Genomic DNA, 16,496 nt, shown 5'->3' on the forward strand with positions numbered 1-16,496 from the left:
GTGTTGTCATTTTCACTTCACTACAAACTCGAAAATCGAAATTGTCCCATCGCCGCCACCGTAGGTTTTTCTGATGACAGAGTTGGTTAGCATCAGGACGTCAAACATGGCCGGTAAAGGGGGAAAACAGAGTCGCTCAGGCTCTGGCCTCCCAGGTAGAAAAGGTGCAGGTGAGCAGGAAGAAGAAGAGCAGCCGCTGCAGGCTGTTTTAGTCGCTGACAGCTTCAACCGGAGGTTTTTCCCGGTGACTAAAGACCAGCCGCGGGTAAGCAGCGAGCTAAGCTAACTGGAAAGCTAACAGTGGCTAACATGTCCATGCTGTAAACAGTGACAGGGCTGCAGTGACACTGACGAAACCACGTTAACACATTTAAACCTGCAACATTCATATAGGATGACATTTTTTCATTTGTACAGCGACATATAAAGCAGACAGCTAAATCCTGACAGTCTCTCTGTGATTTCGGGTTTCTCCAACTACTCTTTGACTCTTCAAACAACAAGCCCTCATGTCTGGTATAATCATAGCAAAGAGGGTTATACTGAGGGAGTGGAAATCAGTTTCTGCTTTAAAATGGCTAAATTACATAGTTTCTTGTCTATACCTTGAAGAAATTCAAAATATTCTGTCCAATACTTACCCTAAGTTAATTAAGATCTGGGGATCCTCTATTGAACATATTAGGAAGGTGAAGTGTCAACTTGGGAACTGATTGTATCCGACTGTATTGTACTGTATTTTATAGTATGTAGATTTGATCCGCAGGATTTTAGTTGTAAAGCCTTTGTCTGAGGCCTTCCTCGACCTCACTTGGTCTTGGTTCTTCTATGGACTCTATGTGTGATCCTCAATCCACCTAAAGACATTTCAGTCATTGTGGGGAGTGACATGCATGCGTGTACTTTTTTCTGTGAGCTGATTTTGTTCTACTTTGTCATGTCCACTTGTTTGTTTTTGTTTTTTGTGTTGTAAAAAAGGCAAAATTTCATAAATAAACTATATACAGTATATTTAAAAAACCCAGCAGCATTCAGGCCCTTTGATTGAACTGTTTGTTCTGTTTCATAATGCTTGTGGAGATAGTTTCAGCCTCCATCATGAGGCTGTAAGGTTACTGCACTAGTCTTGCTGACTTGTCTTCTGTCTCATTTCCTCTGGTGACAGGCTCTGCTGCCGCTGGGTAATGCTGCCATGATCGACTACACCCTGGAGTTCCTCACTTCCACCGGGGTGCAGGAAACATTTGTCTTCTGCTGCTGGATGTCCAGTAAGATCAAGGAACACTTACTGTAAGTTTCACTCATGCTTTGTGAGGAGCCACCTCGGTGCATATTATGCTCAATGAAAAAGGTTTTAATCTGTCTTTGTGTCTGATAGGAAGTCAAAGTGGTGTCGACCAACCTCTCCAAACACAGTCCACATCATCACCTCAGAGCTGTACCGCTCCCTTGGGGATGTGCTAAGGGATGTTGACGCAAAGTCCCTTGTGCGCTCAGACTTTGTGTTGGTCTACGGAGATGTGGTATCGAATATTGACATCAGCCAGGCACTGCAGGAGCACAGGTAAGACACCATCTGATCTGACTTATATAAAGTTGAAAGAGATGATGATGTAAATGATCTCCTGTACTACCTTTAAGCTCTGTTCTGTCGCTTGGTGTGAGACACCGTAAACAACTTAAACGACTGGATCTTTTTTCATTAAGTCTTTTTTTTGCACTTCAGGCATCGTCGAAAGATGGAGAAGAACGTCTCGGTGATGACGATGATGTTCAAAGAATCATCACCAGGTCACAGGTCTCGCTGTGAGGAAGACGACGTAATTATTGCTATGGACAGCAAGAGCCAGCGGATTTTACACTACCAGAAGACACAGGGGCTGAAGAAGCTGCAGTTCCCCATGGTAACTGAGAGTTTTATAATCACATTTTTAAAGGTGCACTCTTGTGATTTTGCACATTTAGTGAATTTGTCATGGGGAGTACTATCGAGCCTGTGCAAACAGAATATCTTCTGGGGCTCTGGGGGAGTCAAGTCTAAGAAAATTCTCTGCTTGGGCTTGGAGACTACAACTTTTTGATAGAAAGCCTGAGTTACAAGTGGATTTGTGGTGTTTGAAATGTAAGGCATTAACAGGCAGAAAGAATTCAGTAAAATAAACTATTGCATTCCAATTAGTAGGATCTAGCTCGACACATTCTTTGGACTAAAAATAAGAATATCTCTGAGTCTGCTGCATTCATTTTGACTTTTTTTTTATCTGATTGTCACAAGTCTACTAGTATATGGAAGTGCAATACTGAATCACTGTTGCTCCTCCTTGTGTTTTACAGAACATTTTCCACAGTGCCAGTGATGAGTTTGAAATCAGACATGACCTCCTGGACTGCCACATCAGTATCTGCTCGCCACAGGTCAGTTTACAGCCAGAGACAAGAACTGTTGAGCTCCTACTTTTTAATGTGCTAACAGCGTTTTGTCCTCATTTCTCAGGTTGCTGAGCTCTTCACTGACAATTTTGACTACCAGACTAGGAATGACTTTGTCAGAGGGATGTTGGTCAATGAAGAGGTATTAAACTGCAATAGTTATTTTTTTTTAAATCTGGATTACGTAAATGCAACAAATGACATTTAGTGCAGCTCATGTCACAATTTATTTTCTTTCATTCAATTCAGATTATGGGAAACCAGATACACATGCATGTCACCAGGGATGGTTACGGTGTCCGAGTGTCCAACTTGCTCATGTATGATTCAGTGTCGTCGGACCTCGTGCGGCGGTGGGTTTACCCCCTCACCCCCGAGTCCAATTTTACAGACCAGAAAGGACGGAACTGCACGTACTCTCGCCACAATGTCTACAGAGGGTCAGGGGTCAGCCTGGGCCACGGCAGCCAGATGGAGGAGAACGTTCTCATCGGCTGTGACACCAGCATCGGTGCCAACTGTTGCATTTCCAACAGTGTCATCGGTAACAACTGTACCATAGGTATGCTCGCTGGCCAGCAAGATCCAAAACTAAAAGTGTTTGAAAAGAATAGATTTGGAATATGTTGGTTGATAAAAGTGAAGTTAAAAACTCTTTCTTTTTTTATTTTAATAGGTGACAATGTAATCTTGGACCATGCCTACATCTGGAACAATGTCCACATTGCTAGTAATGTGAAGATCAGCCAGTCCGTGGTCTGTGACAATGTTGAGGTCAAAGTAGGCGTGACGCTTAATAAACAGTGTGTCCTGGCATACAATGTAAGTAAAGCATATATTTTCACAGATTTTTCTAATTTTAAATAACCATGTCAGCTAAATGTACAAGTTTTGAGCACTGTACTTGGTGTTATTGGTTCCTATGTTTTGGCAGCAGATTTAAAAATAGTTGATTATACCATAAAACAGAAATTAAAGAAATACTTTGACATTTTGGGAAATTCTTCCTTTCTTGCAGAGAGTTAGATAAGATAATTGATACCACTCTCATATGTGTAAAGCAGCTGGTTATTTATTTATTATTTCTTGGCCGGGCACAGTGACCTCCTGAAGTCCTGTCATCACTGTGAGGTTGCCAGGCAACCAGGAGAGAATTATTTTGGCACATAGACAGAGCCAGGCTAGCTGTTTCCTGTCTTTGTGCTAAGCTAAGCTAACCCACTGCTGGCTGTTGCTACATATTTACTGTACAGGCATGAGACTGATATTGATCTTCTCATCTAGCTCTTGACAAGACAACAAATAGGAGTATTTCTCAAAAATTGGATTGAGTCATTTATGGTTAAAAGTAGCTCCTCCTTGGCCAAGTAAGGGAGAATGTAAAGAGCATGTCACTTAAAGTAGCTCCTAAGTCTGTGAGAAGTTAGAGGTAGTCCAGAAGACTCGTTTGTTGCTAAGACCTACTCACTTGCATCTCTCTGTGTCAGTATTTTAAAATGTTCTGGCTTAACTGTGAGGGTGTTTTGATGGTGGTGGAGCTACAATATAACTAGAAATATCTCCACACTTCATTTGCCTGTGAACCGTTTTCAAGGTGGTGATTGGACCAAACATCTCTCTACCAGAAGCCACTGTGGTGTCCATGCACCACCCAGAGGAGGAGGAGGAAGAGGATGACGATGAATTCCTCAGTGACGATGCTGAGGTCGGGCACAATAAAGACAAGACCAAACAGAAAGGTGTGTATTGATTCAGTATTGATACATTTAAAAAAAAAAAAAAACTGCTTAAATGTGTCTGGTAGTGAGCTCTATTTTCTTCTGTCCTCCAGTTTTCAACCCAGCAGAGGTTGGAGCAGAGGGAAAAGGCTACATCTGGAAGGCCAGTAGTCTGGATGACACGGAGGACGAAGAGCTGTCGCAGTGTCTCTGGGGTAGGGCTGTTTAGTCAATCCATGAGTCTGTAAAACGGCAATTCCCACAATGCTGCAGTCCTGAGTTCCAACAGCCTGTGTTTTATTTCTTGTTCTCCAGGCTTGGTGTTGAACCCTGACCCTGAGAGCGAAAGCGAGGACAGTGAGCCGGATGGTCCTGACGATCCAGTGATCCCCTCCCCTGAGATGGATGATGTCAAAGGTGGGATTCAAGTTGTTGAGCTCACCTGCTTGCAGAACCATGTGACTGACTGCCCCCTGCTGGCCAATGACACAAAACCAATTATGATAGCCTACCTCTCAGTAGTCTAATTAGTCTGTCACTTAAGCTGATAGAGGCCACAAGCTGAAACATGGTGGTCTCATAATAAAGTTCACTTAAGTCATCTAATTGTCTTGTTTTAGAACTTAAAGTATACACACATGTATTGCATTAGATGGTGGTTCTCAGTGGCAGCAGTTTACCCCTTAAGATGATATCATTCAAGTTTTAATTTCTTGTTCTAGTGCTTCTCCCTGCAATGATCACTATGTGCTCACAAGAACACATCTGTGCATTTGTATTCATCTTTCGTTGCCTGTGTTTTAGGTGATTAATGAATATAACCTTTTTACACTTACCTACAGATGGCCATCTATGATTTCAATGAGGACTTAAATCTCCTCAATGTGTAGAGAGTCTAGACTTCCTCCCCTCTGACTCTCGTCCCTCTTCTGTTCATGTTCAGTCTTCCAGATGGAGGTGTTGGGGACTCTGCAGAGAGGCTTGGAAGAAAATATCAGCTGTGACAACCTTGTACTCGAGATCAACTCTCTGAAGTAAGGAGTCACTAATAATTGCTGACATTTAAGTAGCTCACTCTTAAAGAGATTGATGTCTCACGTTGAGTTTGACGTGCTTTCTTTCTTTCAAGGTACGCCTACAATATCAGTCTGAAGGAGGTGATGCAGATTTTAACCAGAGTGCTGTTGGAGTTCCCGTTCCAGCAGCAGGGCCCACAGCTCACCCCATCCCAATATGTTGCTCTCCTCCTGCCGGTGATTATTTTCTCATGTTACCGTACACTTGACAGAGAGGATGCAGGGAAGACAAATACTTTACTTTTTTTCTTTGTTCTCCTCTTAGTTATTGAAGAAATGGGCGCCAGTGTTTAAGAATTATGTGAAGAGAGCACAGGACCATCTGGACTGTCTGGCTGCCTTCGAGGAGCACTTCCTGGAGCAGGAGAGCCACTGGCCTGCTATGGTCAAGGTCAGGCTCAATCAACACTATCATGTATAATCAGGAATCTGCTGAGATGTAACAGTTTATTGTTAAAGTCATCTCAGATTACCAGACATGATATTGGTTGTTTACTAGCCACTGGGATGCTTATAACTGTGCAGTGTTTCCTGTGTGTTCATCAAGCCTGGAGCTGAAAATGCTGCATTATTTTTAATCCAGGTCCTGATGAACATGTACCAGCTGGAGATCCTGGAGGAGGACATGATACTACGCTGGTTTTCCCAGGGAGCTACCTCTGACAAGAGCAGACAGCTGCGCAAGAACCAAGGGGTAGGTGCTAGATACAGTGATAGCAGGCTCAGTGAAGACACAGGACTCACCATTATACAATAAACAAGTTGAATGTCCGGTTGCTGGGGTAGGAAACCAATGTAAAAACATAATATTAAAGGAGCCCTGTGGAGTTTTCTTCTAAACAAACAAAAGTTATGTGTGCATTGAGTCTTATTCACCAAAAATGTGTGTATTCTTGTGGTCTAACAAATGCGTTGAATGCATTTCCTTCTTCATAAAAAATTTTCAAAGCTGATTTTTAAGTATTTTAAATCCGGCATTGTTTATATCCATGTTTACATCTTGCAGTCTTCTTCTCCCCTTCCTTTGTTGGTGCATTGTTGCATTTATTAGTGCATTAAAGCCACCTGCAGATCAGTGGATAGTGTGGAAGGACTGTGTATCACTAGAGGTCAGAAACTCTACAGGGTACCTTTAAGTTCCCAACTTGTCCCAGTGCAGCACAAATAGAAATAACTTTGATGTGGGTAGGAATCATTTGTTATAATATACATAACTTTTACCCTTTCTAAAATAAGGCAGATAGAAATTGAATAAAAATAGACAAAGAAATATTAGTTAAAAATAGTTATTTCCGTCCTTCCTGGACATTTAATCTGTTAATATTTTCAGTTTTTTTCCTGTAGTTTTGCCTTTTACTAGGCTATTCTCATAAAAACTATAGTTGTACGTGTATGAAACCTGACCTAATGATAATTAATTACTAATTCAAATGGTCTAAGAGAAATATAGAGATTGGGTGTGTTATTTGGGTTTTTATACACTAAACAATCTAACTATATCATTAAATGGAAGAACCTTCTGACACAACTGTAGTGAATCAGTGATACCTATGAACAGTATCCCTGCATAGAAGCAAGTCTAAGTACACACGCTGGACCTTTTCAGCAGCCGTGTGTTTAGCTGTATGTTTTAGAAAGCCCATGAGGCGTCTGCTCTATCACACCCTGAAATGTATTTTATTTATTCGTGTCTACATTTGTTTTTAGAGAGAGTTGGTCTTCCATACCTGAACATGAGCATGTGTAAACCACACTTGTTCACCTAAACTAACCTGATGTCTCTTTCAGTAATGCTGAATTTATGACGGCCCTGTTTGTATTTATTCTCTCTCAACAGCTTCAGAAGTTCATCCAGTGGTTGGAGGAGGCTGAGGAGTCTTCAGAGGAGGAAGGAGAATAACGAGGAGCACTTATGAAAGGACAAAGATGACTTTGTTAAACTTGAAAACTTGGTCAAGAAATTTGCTCTATCCTCTACAACAGCTTTCTGCTCCTAATAAACACCAGGATCTGCTCTGTACAGCTGACATACATCTTATCACATAGTGCCTCGTCATGTGACGGCTGTGTGCTGTGAATGTCACTATCCAAATAAAGGAAATATGTTGAAGCCACGTTTGTCTCAGTCACAGGATAAAGTATTGCAACACAGTTTTGAAAAGCAGTTTAATTAAGTACAAGACTAAAATCATTAACTTTTTTAAAATATTGTGTACAAGTGGTTTTATTTTCTACAACACTGACTGCAGTTCATAAAATTATACAGTAAAAACACCATGATCTAAGAGGTAGAAGATTACCAGCTAAACTGATTCAGTCCAATTTGATTTTCATGTCATCTTGTCAAAACAACAGGAAACTTCAATCATGAAATAATATTTCTTTGATCAGGTTCACAGTTAAAATCTTAAAAACAAAAACAAAAGATTAGGAAAATAAAAGCTTGATTGGATTTTGACAGCAAATGTAACACAAACTTTCATCTAAAATTATAAAAATCCTCTTTGATTACAAAAACATAACGTTCCCATGATTAAGTAACTGACCTTCTTTTACTCCTATAATTAATTAATTAGTTAAACATCCTGCATTTAAAGCCTCTCTGAGTTGTTACATCTCTTTTCACATGCCTCTTATGACATTTATGGTCCAGTGACTGAAGAAAAAATAATTTAATCACAGCTAAGAGGCTACGATCAGGTTTTAACCTTATTTTCATTTGTCATAGCTAAACACGAATCTTTCACTTTCACTCCAATTTAAGAATAAAAGCTTTGAAGTTGAGTAGATCCTCGATGACTACAGTATAGAAACAGCTGAGCACACAACTCTGAGACAGGTGTGGGAGTGACTGTATAAAATATCATTGATCATGAGTAATGAGATAATATGTGATATATAGTATAATTCAGGTAAGGGTACCTTCAGTCTAATATTTGAATTTGGTTTTAACATTTGAAACCACTTTGTTCTGTCTGTATTTGTCATTGTGGTACTAAATGATCCCAATCTGTTTAATCTGGTGTAGCAGAATTTCTTTTCCTGCTCCACTTCGGGGTTCAATTTTGTTTCCATTTCAGTCAATCTCCTATTATTTCATCCCTATTTATCTCTATTTTTAAATTATTTGGGGGGCACGTATGGCTTTATCAGATAGCGACAGTGGAGAGATGACAGGAAATGAGAGAGATTCATTCAAATCTTCAGTCAGATGAAGGGGACGTTGCAGGTCATGGTCGACATCTTAACCCAAAGTCACAGTGCTGCACAATTATCCCTATTAATATACTGTTATTATAAATAGATTGTTATTAATTATTACTGGAGATATTAGGGATTTCACACAAGGAAAATCACGTTTTTGCAGAATAAGTAAAATGTAAGATTTTTTCTAAAAAAGTAACAATATGGCAGATGTACAGATATATGCTGTATGTATAAATCCTCTAATTCTGTTGTGAACATACATGTGATTAAACAAGTTTTTACTCTTAGGTTGGTTCTTTAAAACAGTGGTTCTCAACCTGGGGTCTGGGGACCCCCAGTGGTCCTTGAGGGCACTCCAGGGGATCCCCAGAAAAATGGGAAATATTTTAATTTCATCATTTTATGGATTTCTAGTCAATAAAATGTATAAGAATGATGATTCTGTTCATAGGTTTCACACTCTTCATTGTTAATCTGCCAATCTACAGTATAGACAGTTATGGAATAACTAAATCTAATCAGATGGGGATCCCTGAGACTACATCTTATCAAATACAGGTCCGCGGCCTGATGGATATCAATTTGGGCGTCCTTGAGAACCACTCACAACCACAAGCATTCTTACTTCTTACTTCAAGATAGATAAGCAAAGTTTGACAAGTGGTTTAATCTGTGAACTGGTCTTTTAGGGCGTTGCTACATTTTGCAACATAAAGAAATACCTGTCAGCAGTGAAACACATCAAGACATGCAACTGATTCCTCTTAGCATCAAGACTGCAATATGGAGTCTGTTGACAAAACACCTGAGGCAGTATTGAGACACTCAAAAGGCTGCATGACAGCCTTTGAAGCTGTTAAACCTGCAGGCTCCACCTCTTCAGGTCTACTTCTATTTGTCATCCTGTTTTTTGACCAGGTTGTAAATGACTCGAGCTAAAAGAGAAGCTCCAGTGATGCCAGTAACTGCAGTCAGCGTCTTCCACATGCTGGCTGAACTCTCGTGCCCGTCTATGAAGCTCCTGTAGTCAGTGGGCACCAGGATGTACTTGCGGCCATCCTGAGGGGCCTGCAGCCTCATCACCTGGCCTCCCTCCAGCACCACCTCCCCAAACCCAGTCAGGGTGGTGCCCACCCGCAGCAGCTCCTCGCTCTCCTCCATCGCCACAGGTTTCTCCCCGCTCAAGCCCTGCATCACCACGTTCACCAAGCCCTCCTCAGCGCGTCTCACTCGGTGGTAAACCCTCTCCAAGTAGCACCCAGAGGCCTCCAGAGGGTTCTGCACCTTCACATACAAGTCAGTGAAGTAGACCCCAGGGCTGACCAGACTGAAGGGCACAGAGTTTTTGGTTTCTTTCGAGTTCATCGTCCGAGAGTTCCTGGAGAAGGAATAACACTGTTATTAATGGGCTTGTAGATTGATAAATACTTTTTAAATTTTATTTCTCAGTCTTATGTACCATGTCCTGGTGAGGGTGTTCCAGTATTTCCAGTGTTCCTCTGCGGCTATCCTCTGAATCACACCAAAGCATCGTGGGACAAACTGGCTGGCCAGAGGCTCCCCGTCTGCCTGGACCAGACCTTGAAACAGACATGAAGAGATCTGTCAGTTATCTCAATGACAGGAAACTGTGTGCTAAAATGCATTTTTTTAAAAAAAAGTTTTAATTTTCTAGACATGTTTGTACCTTCTACAGCAACATACTGGAGCCTCTTGTGGGGAGACGCTTTCAGTACCCTGACCAAATGTTGATCTGGTTTGAAAATGGGTATTTCCTGAAATGAGGAAGTGTTTAAATCAGTGCACAAAAAAAGTACAAACAAAAAAACAGAGTTGTATTGATAGTTGAAAAGTCCTTAAGACAATGATGTACTTGCCTTCAGCTTTTTCAACTCTTTCTTCTTTTCTTGGTATAAATGATAGAACAGGCCAGAAAAGGCGAAGCTGGATCCTACACCGATTATAACCAGAGGGTTTACAGGAAAGTCACCCATATCTGTGCTGATGTAAGGAAATAAGGAATATAAGGGAAACATGCAGCCAGCACAGGTCAATGCAAACTACTGTACACACAGTAAGTATCAGTGTGAAAGTACGTCGTATGTTTTTGAAGAATAATTAGATAAAGGACGGATAATAAATTTAACCAAACTTACCTGTTACAATTGCAGGTGAAACCGGCACGGTCACATAAATCGAAAACAAAAGCTACAATTACATGGTTTCCTGGTTTGCCCGTTGCATCACGTTTCATCAGCCAATAGGATGCAAACAGGATTTTACTTATGAGTTTTGTGACCACTAGGTGGCGGCAGTGTCCTTCTGTATAACTTTCTTGCACCCAAGTATTTATTTAATGTAATTTAATATTATAGTATAATACAAGATTTTTTTTTCCTTTGGGTTTCAGTAGGCTTCTCAAACTGTCGATTGTATTAAGCCCAAAATCACTTAAAACCAAGGGTGGAAGAAGTTTTCCAATCATTTTCTTAAAATTCCTCCCCAGGCATGTTATATGACATACAACAATATGCTGCTTAACATAATATTTTATGTCTGATATGGTTTTTACTACAAAAAAGTCACATAACCTCCTAAAAATAAATCTTAAAATTACATATTTTCCTTCTCTCTGATTTTAAAATCCAGAATCTATGGATATGAAAATATATATTTCACTCAAAAGTTCATTCTCAGTGTAGGTGCACTGCAGGATTCAATTTCCTCATCACACTCACTATTGAACCACTATTGGTTTCCAAACTAGTTGTGACAATCACAAATCATGCTTGTGTGTAAACTCCATTAAACATAGAAGCTGAACACAGAGAAACTTTCCCCCTTCAGCAGATGAATGTGAAAACAGCCTCCTGGTGTCAAACTCTGCATATACATCATTCTTCACAGTGAAGCTCATATGGGGGGAATTTTAAGTAAAAGTATCAATAACACACATAAAAGTCCTGCATTCAAAATTTCACTCAAGAAAAAGTACAGAAGAAGAAATGCACTTAGATACAAAAGTAAAAGTGTTCAATCTGCAGGATCACCCATCAGTATTATGTAATTGGACCATTATTTTTGATACATTAACATGTCAGCAGTACTTTAATGTTGTAGATGGTCGAGTATCATTTTAATTAAAGAATATACTTTTGGGTAGTTTAATCTGTAATGAGGCATCATATTTTATAAACTGATTATATGTTTTGTATGTAAAATCTTAACCTGTAAGTTAACTAGTAGCTATAGCTGTGAAATGTATACTTTCCTTTAGACAGGGAATAATGAATGAAGACACTGGAGCAAGTCAAATCAGCTTTATTTGTATAGCCCAAATTTTACTGTTTGTACAATGTCTCAATAGGCTTTACAGACCCACAGCATGTAGGGCAGTGGGACAAGGACCCCTCTATTCTCCACAACACCTGCTGGACTCTGTACAAACCTGAACATGTGCTTTAGTTTTAACTCTCTTGTAGCAACAGATGATTACTGGGATAGGAAACAAGAAATACTAAATTACTTGGCTATTTCTTGTGGAATACTGTGTAGTTTAAAATCAAACATTTTGAGAAAGGGAATATCACTCTGTACTTCCATTAACTGAGCTGTTAACAACTCATATCCATGCCTCCTGTGATGAGGGACCCATGTGTGTATTGCTTGGTATTAAGGGGTAAAAAGCACTAATGTGTGGCTCCTGACGTGGCCCAGGCTCCCCGAGGAGACTCACTTTGACTTTTATGTCTTGAACGTTTCACACCGGTTTAATAGGTTGACTGCTTGTTATCATGATGTGATACTGATTAATGTTGCCAATCAGAATGACGCAGTCATGACATGAGTCATGAGCAGTTATCTGAAGGCTCAGTGATGCTGCTTTTATGTCAAAAGCTATAGCCTTACTGCCACAGGTTACATATATCTAGCAGCAAAGAAAATTTTCCTTTGAAACCTTCTCAGGTTGCTTCATTTGAATAACTTTTAGAAGCCTGGTAAGGTCAATCTAACCTGTATTTCACAAAACAAAACAAAGATTCAAAGAATGTAATTTTGTGCAACAGAATGACATTTTTCCATCTTTCCTATCCTACTGATCATCTTGTGACCTCTCAATTTTACTTTGTGATCCTCTGGACAGAAGGTCCAGAAGGTTGGGAACCACTGTCATGCTGCTGACATCACAACATTACCTGCTAAACAGACTCACTTCTGCAGAAGCTAATCCACTGATTATGTTTTTACTGTAGGCTGCTCTGACCAGCGTTGGCTGATGTAACGCATTCATGAATCAAACAGTAAAGCATCACTGACTTTGCCAGCTTCCTTTTTCTCTCCCTCTGTCTGTGTGTGCTGAATAGCAGATGACAGTCTCTTGGCAAACAGTGTTTGACTGTGAATACACACCTGTTTTACATGTGCGCTCATATTTTCTCCTGTCATTTGAATGCTGTCTTCATCTGTTGTTCTCAGCTCTTCTTTATTTTTCAGTCTGTGAAAAAGAGTTGGTGACATAGAAATCTACATTGGTGTATCCATTTCCACAAATAGCAGTGAAGAGAAGAGAAGAGAAGAGAAGAGAAGAGAAGAGAAGAGAAGAGAAGAGAAGAGAAGAGAAGAGAAGAGAAGAGAAGAGAAGAGAAGAGAAAATACCACCAAAGACACCTTCAACTGGAGCTGCCTTTGTCTCTTTCTTATACTTAGTGCTTGCACTGATGATGTGTGTTGCTTCATTCCTTCAGTCTGTCCTTGACTGCTCGCTGAAAGCAGAATGGTTTTCAGTTCAAAATAATAAGTTTTCAGTTTTCTTATTGTTGGAACACTTTTCACTCAAACATACATGAACATTTCCTCCAAACCTGCATGGAACAAACCTCTCTGATGACATTGACAGGGCTAACAGTCTTATATGTCTATAGATAAATTAACAACAGACCAGTTACTGTAATGCTACCTAGTTGGAAAGCAGCTGTGAACTCCAGAACTGCGTTATCTACATGGGAATGCAGTGGTTATAGAAGTGGATTAGTGCAAAAGAGAGAGAGAAGAAGAAATCAAAACAAAAAGAGATATCTTGCATTATATTTTCTTTGGATGAGTCATTGTTATTCTTATTGCAACAGCAAAAAATGTTACTGAATCCGTCTTTCTGATCCTCACTGCTCTAAAGGCGCTCATATTTGTTTCAAAGATGCACACTCCCTTTGGCGCTGCCTCTCAGTGATGAGTGAGAGTGGATACAAGACACACGGTGTCAGAGCAGCAGGCCTGGATTTTTATGCCAAAGGTTCCATGTGTTATTTCTCTACTGGAAAGACAGTAGAGGACGGGTGGCTTCAGATGTCCAATAATAAGGGATGATTAACACATGTCTGCATTTTAGGTTCCTGACATGAGGAGAATTTGTGGCCCTGAAAATGTGAGGTTGAGTGTTCGGCATTTCAGACAAAAAGATCCATTTCATGTCACTTGTGAGATCACATGACAGATCTTTACATGTGACCTCAGTAAGATGTTTGGTAGTGTTAAATAAACACTATGCTATGCTATGCCAGCAGCTGCGTGGGCACAGTGGTGCTGTGAGCTAAATGCTAACATGCTCACAATGCCAGGGCTAACATGATGATGCTTAGCAGGTTTAATGTTTATCATGATGTTCAATATCTTAGTTTAGCATCTTTTGCTAATTAGCACTAAAAACAAAGTACAGCTGAAGCTGATGGGAATGTGATTTGTTGTGAAAACAGTGGAGGAATGTCACTAAGTACATTAACTTTACAGATTTAAATTTTAAATAATGATGAGCTTATACATTACACTGCATTAGATTAAATCAGTGGTTCCCAAACTTTTTAGCTTGTTGCCCCTCACAAAAAAACAATGTGTAGTTATGTCTCCTTGTCATGTTTCAGATTTTGGACTTGCTGGCAGCTCCACCAAAAAGACATTTCCCCTCTAAATTTCCCCTCACATGGTTTCAAATAAGTAACAGTTTGAGGCCCAAAGAGGTAAAACTCTTCAATATTTCACAAAAACACAAAGATTAAAGAAAAGTTCTGAAAATTTCAGAAATGTGTGTAGTTTTTTCTTCTTTCCTACCCAATCCATCATCTTAAGACCCCTCAGATTTATCTGTGACTCTTATAAAGTGGTTCAAACTAGCTCCACCTCAACCAGCTATAAAATGCTCCTTATGCATTGACTTTTAAATGTATTTGATATATAAGTCACAACCCAATTTTCTGCAAAATGAATACTTTTACTTTAGTACTTTAAGTATATTTAGCTGGTAGTCTAATACTTCTGTACTTTTACTTAAGTAGGATGTTAAATGCAGGACATTTATTTGTAATTAAGTATTTTCATTGTGGTATTGATAGGCTACTTGTACTTAAGTAAAGGATTTGAGTACTTCTTCCACCACTGTTGGAAGTCAGGGCTAACCAAAGTGATTACAATTCATCCTGAGGGAGATATGAATGTTGAGGAGATATTTCACTCAGAATCACAAATGTCAATCTCAATGAGGTACTAGAGGAAAAGTCAGGGAGACACCAAAGTCAATAGGATTCTTTCTCTGGGGAACATGAATTTCTGCTCAAACTTTCATGGCAATCAATCCAATAGTTGTTGACATACTTCAATCTGACCCAAGCTGTGGACCGACCAGATGACAGATAAGACAAAGTGATCCCTCGAGCCACACCGCTAACACGACTAAAAATGAGCTGCATGACTCAAATCACTCAAAAGTCTTCTGAGTTCAGGTGGTAAATCCATTTATGTGTGTCCATGCAGGAAGCTGCTGCTAAAACACTAAACACTAAAACATATCGTCACTGTTGGGTGCAGGCTGCTTTCCTGCAGTTTTTTTGATTTACGTGTTTTCATTTTAATTAATGGATGACATGGTTGAGAAAACACATTCAAATAATTCCAACACCCACGAGATAACACCAAAAATAGCCTTTTTTTAACAAACCAATGTTGTATGGTTCATCTCAATGTTTTATCAAGATTTATGGACATTCTTATCAGTGCACTCACAAACAGATTAACATTGCTCTGGGTTTCCCTGCTGGGAAGATAATTTCACTCTCTGATCTTCATTTCAGTTTGATGCACCTTCATACTTACCATCGTTGCCTCTATTAAAGATATGTGGGGTGTTTTTTGCATGACTCATAGGTCGATTCCTCAACTCATATCATCATCTCAGAGCTCATGTATCTCAATGAACTCACAGGTTGATTCTGAGGAGGTAGAGAGAAGATTGAATTTGTGTGTTTAAGGTGAGATACGTAGCAATTTACTACAATAAATAATACAAGTTCAGATTTTGTAAATGATACTTTGTGGCACAAAACAGGAAGAATTTCACTGACCTTACAGTGCAAACTGAGACAGATGGTACATAGAAAACAAAATGTCAACATGTTTGTCTTTTTTTGGCAGAGAAAAAGAAAACCTTTGACCAAAGAAGCAAAGATCATCTTTATGGCAGAGGTTATATGAGAAATGTGTTCTTAATTTTGAGACACAGTGGCAAAAAAGCACTGCTCCAACAGGCATGAGAGAGTGACAAACACATGGTGTCAAATGTCTGCAGTAATTACACCTACGTGTCATAATTACCTTGACAGAGACACTATTAATCTCCAGCAAATTAACTCTTTCTGAAACACTATGTCATTGTACGCTATCACAGGCAATGTTATAAAAGTGTGCATATCATTAACCTTTGAAAACGTTGTCAAAAAAGGCCTCAGACAGCAGCAAACATCTTTATGGATGAACCAAAAAAGAAAAAACTGAGAATGGAAAGAAGCTTTCTGTCTCTCCTGAAATTCCACAAGATTTATCCAGCTGAACGCAAGAGCTCAAACATTTGACTTTCCTCCCAGTGGAAGGTTAGTCTGACATCCATCAAAGCTCTCATAAGCCTCGGTGAGTCACCCGCTGATAGTAAAACCAGAGCAGTAAAGCACATGTTGAAGCATATGCATAGTGCCACAGGAGGAGTCAGTGTATGGTGAAACAAAGACTGATTCTGTGCATTGTT

At 39.7% G+C, this 16,496-nt stretch overlaps 2 protein-coding genes across 3 annotated transcripts; one reads left to right on the forward strand and one right to left on the reverse strand.

Annotated features, from left to right (window-relative positions):
- Positions 1-58: 58 nt before the first annotated feature.
- Positions 59-7,334, forward strand: eif2b5 (eukaryotic translation initiation factor 2B, subunit 5 epsilon). Its single transcript, XM_042428772.1, has 16 exons — positions 59-265; positions 1,166-1,290; positions 1,379-1,564; positions 1,727-1,904; positions 2,335-2,415; positions 2,495-2,572; positions 2,680-2,992; positions 3,107-3,252; positions 4,025-4,169; positions 4,262-4,363; positions 4,464-4,565; positions 5,092-5,182; positions 5,278-5,401; positions 5,490-5,615; positions 5,808-5,918; positions 7,062-7,334. Exons 1-16 carry the CDS (start codon positions 74-76, stop codon positions 7,122-7,124), a joined length of 2,163 nt encoding a protein of 720 aa, XP_042284706.1. The 5' UTR covers positions 59-73; the 3' UTR covers positions 7,125-7,334.
- On the reverse strand, positions 7,170-10,673 carry LOC121908607 (mitochondrial ubiquitin ligase activator of nfkb 1-A). 2 transcript variants are annotated; one of them, XM_042428774.1, is made up of 5 exons: positions 10,588-10,673; positions 10,309-10,432; positions 10,119-10,206; positions 9,891-10,011; positions 7,170-9,809 (listed from the first exon to the last, which is right to left on the reverse strand). In XM_042428774.1, exons 2-5 carry the CDS (start codon positions 10,423-10,425, stop codon positions 9,323-9,325), a joined length of 813 nt encoding a protein of 270 aa, XP_042284708.1. In that variant the 5' UTR covers positions 10,426-10,432; positions 10,588-10,673; the 3' UTR covers positions 7,170-9,322. The 2 variants fall into 2 exon arrangements, with proteins under 2 accessions (XP_042284708.1, XP_042284710.1); XM_042428776.1 differs by having other exon boundaries at positions 10,309-10,427; positions 10,588-10,672.
- Positions 10,674-16,496: the final 5,823 nt, after the last annotated feature.

Source organism: Thunnus maccoyii, chromosome 12, assembly GCF_910596095.1.
Source record: "Thunnus maccoyii chromosome 12, fThuMac1.1, whole genome shotgun sequence".
In the NCBI taxonomy this organism is placed as follows: Eukaryota; Metazoa; Chordata; class Actinopteri; order Scombriformes; family Scombridae; genus Thunnus; species Thunnus maccoyii.

Bases quoted from the DNA above. Each gene is read 5' to 3' on its own strand.
- eif2b5 (XM_042428772.1), top strand. From the start codon at position 74: ATGACAGAGTTGGTTAGCATCAGGACGTCAAACATGGCCGGTAAAGGG. The intron at 1,565-1,726 runs GTAAGACACCAT...TTTGCACTTCAG, and splicing joins CAGGCACTGCAGGAGCACAG to GCATCGTCGAAAGATGGAGA. The intron at 5,402-5,489 runs GTGATTATTTTC...TTCTCCTCTTAG, and splicing joins ATGTTGCTCTCCTCCTGCCG to TTATTGAAGAAATGGGCGCC.
- LOC121908607 (XM_042428774.1), bottom strand. From the start codon at position 10,425: ATGGGTGACTTTCCTGTAAACCCTCTGGTTATAATCGGTGTAGGATCC. The intron at 10,207-10,308 runs GCAAGTACATCA...TCCTCATTTCAG, and splicing joins AAGAGTTGAAAAAGCTGAAG to GAAATACCCATTTTCAAACC. The intron at 10,012-10,118 runs GTACAAACATGT...GTCTGTTTCAAG, and splicing joins CCAGTATGTTGCTGTAGAAG to GTCTGGTCCAGGCAGACGGG.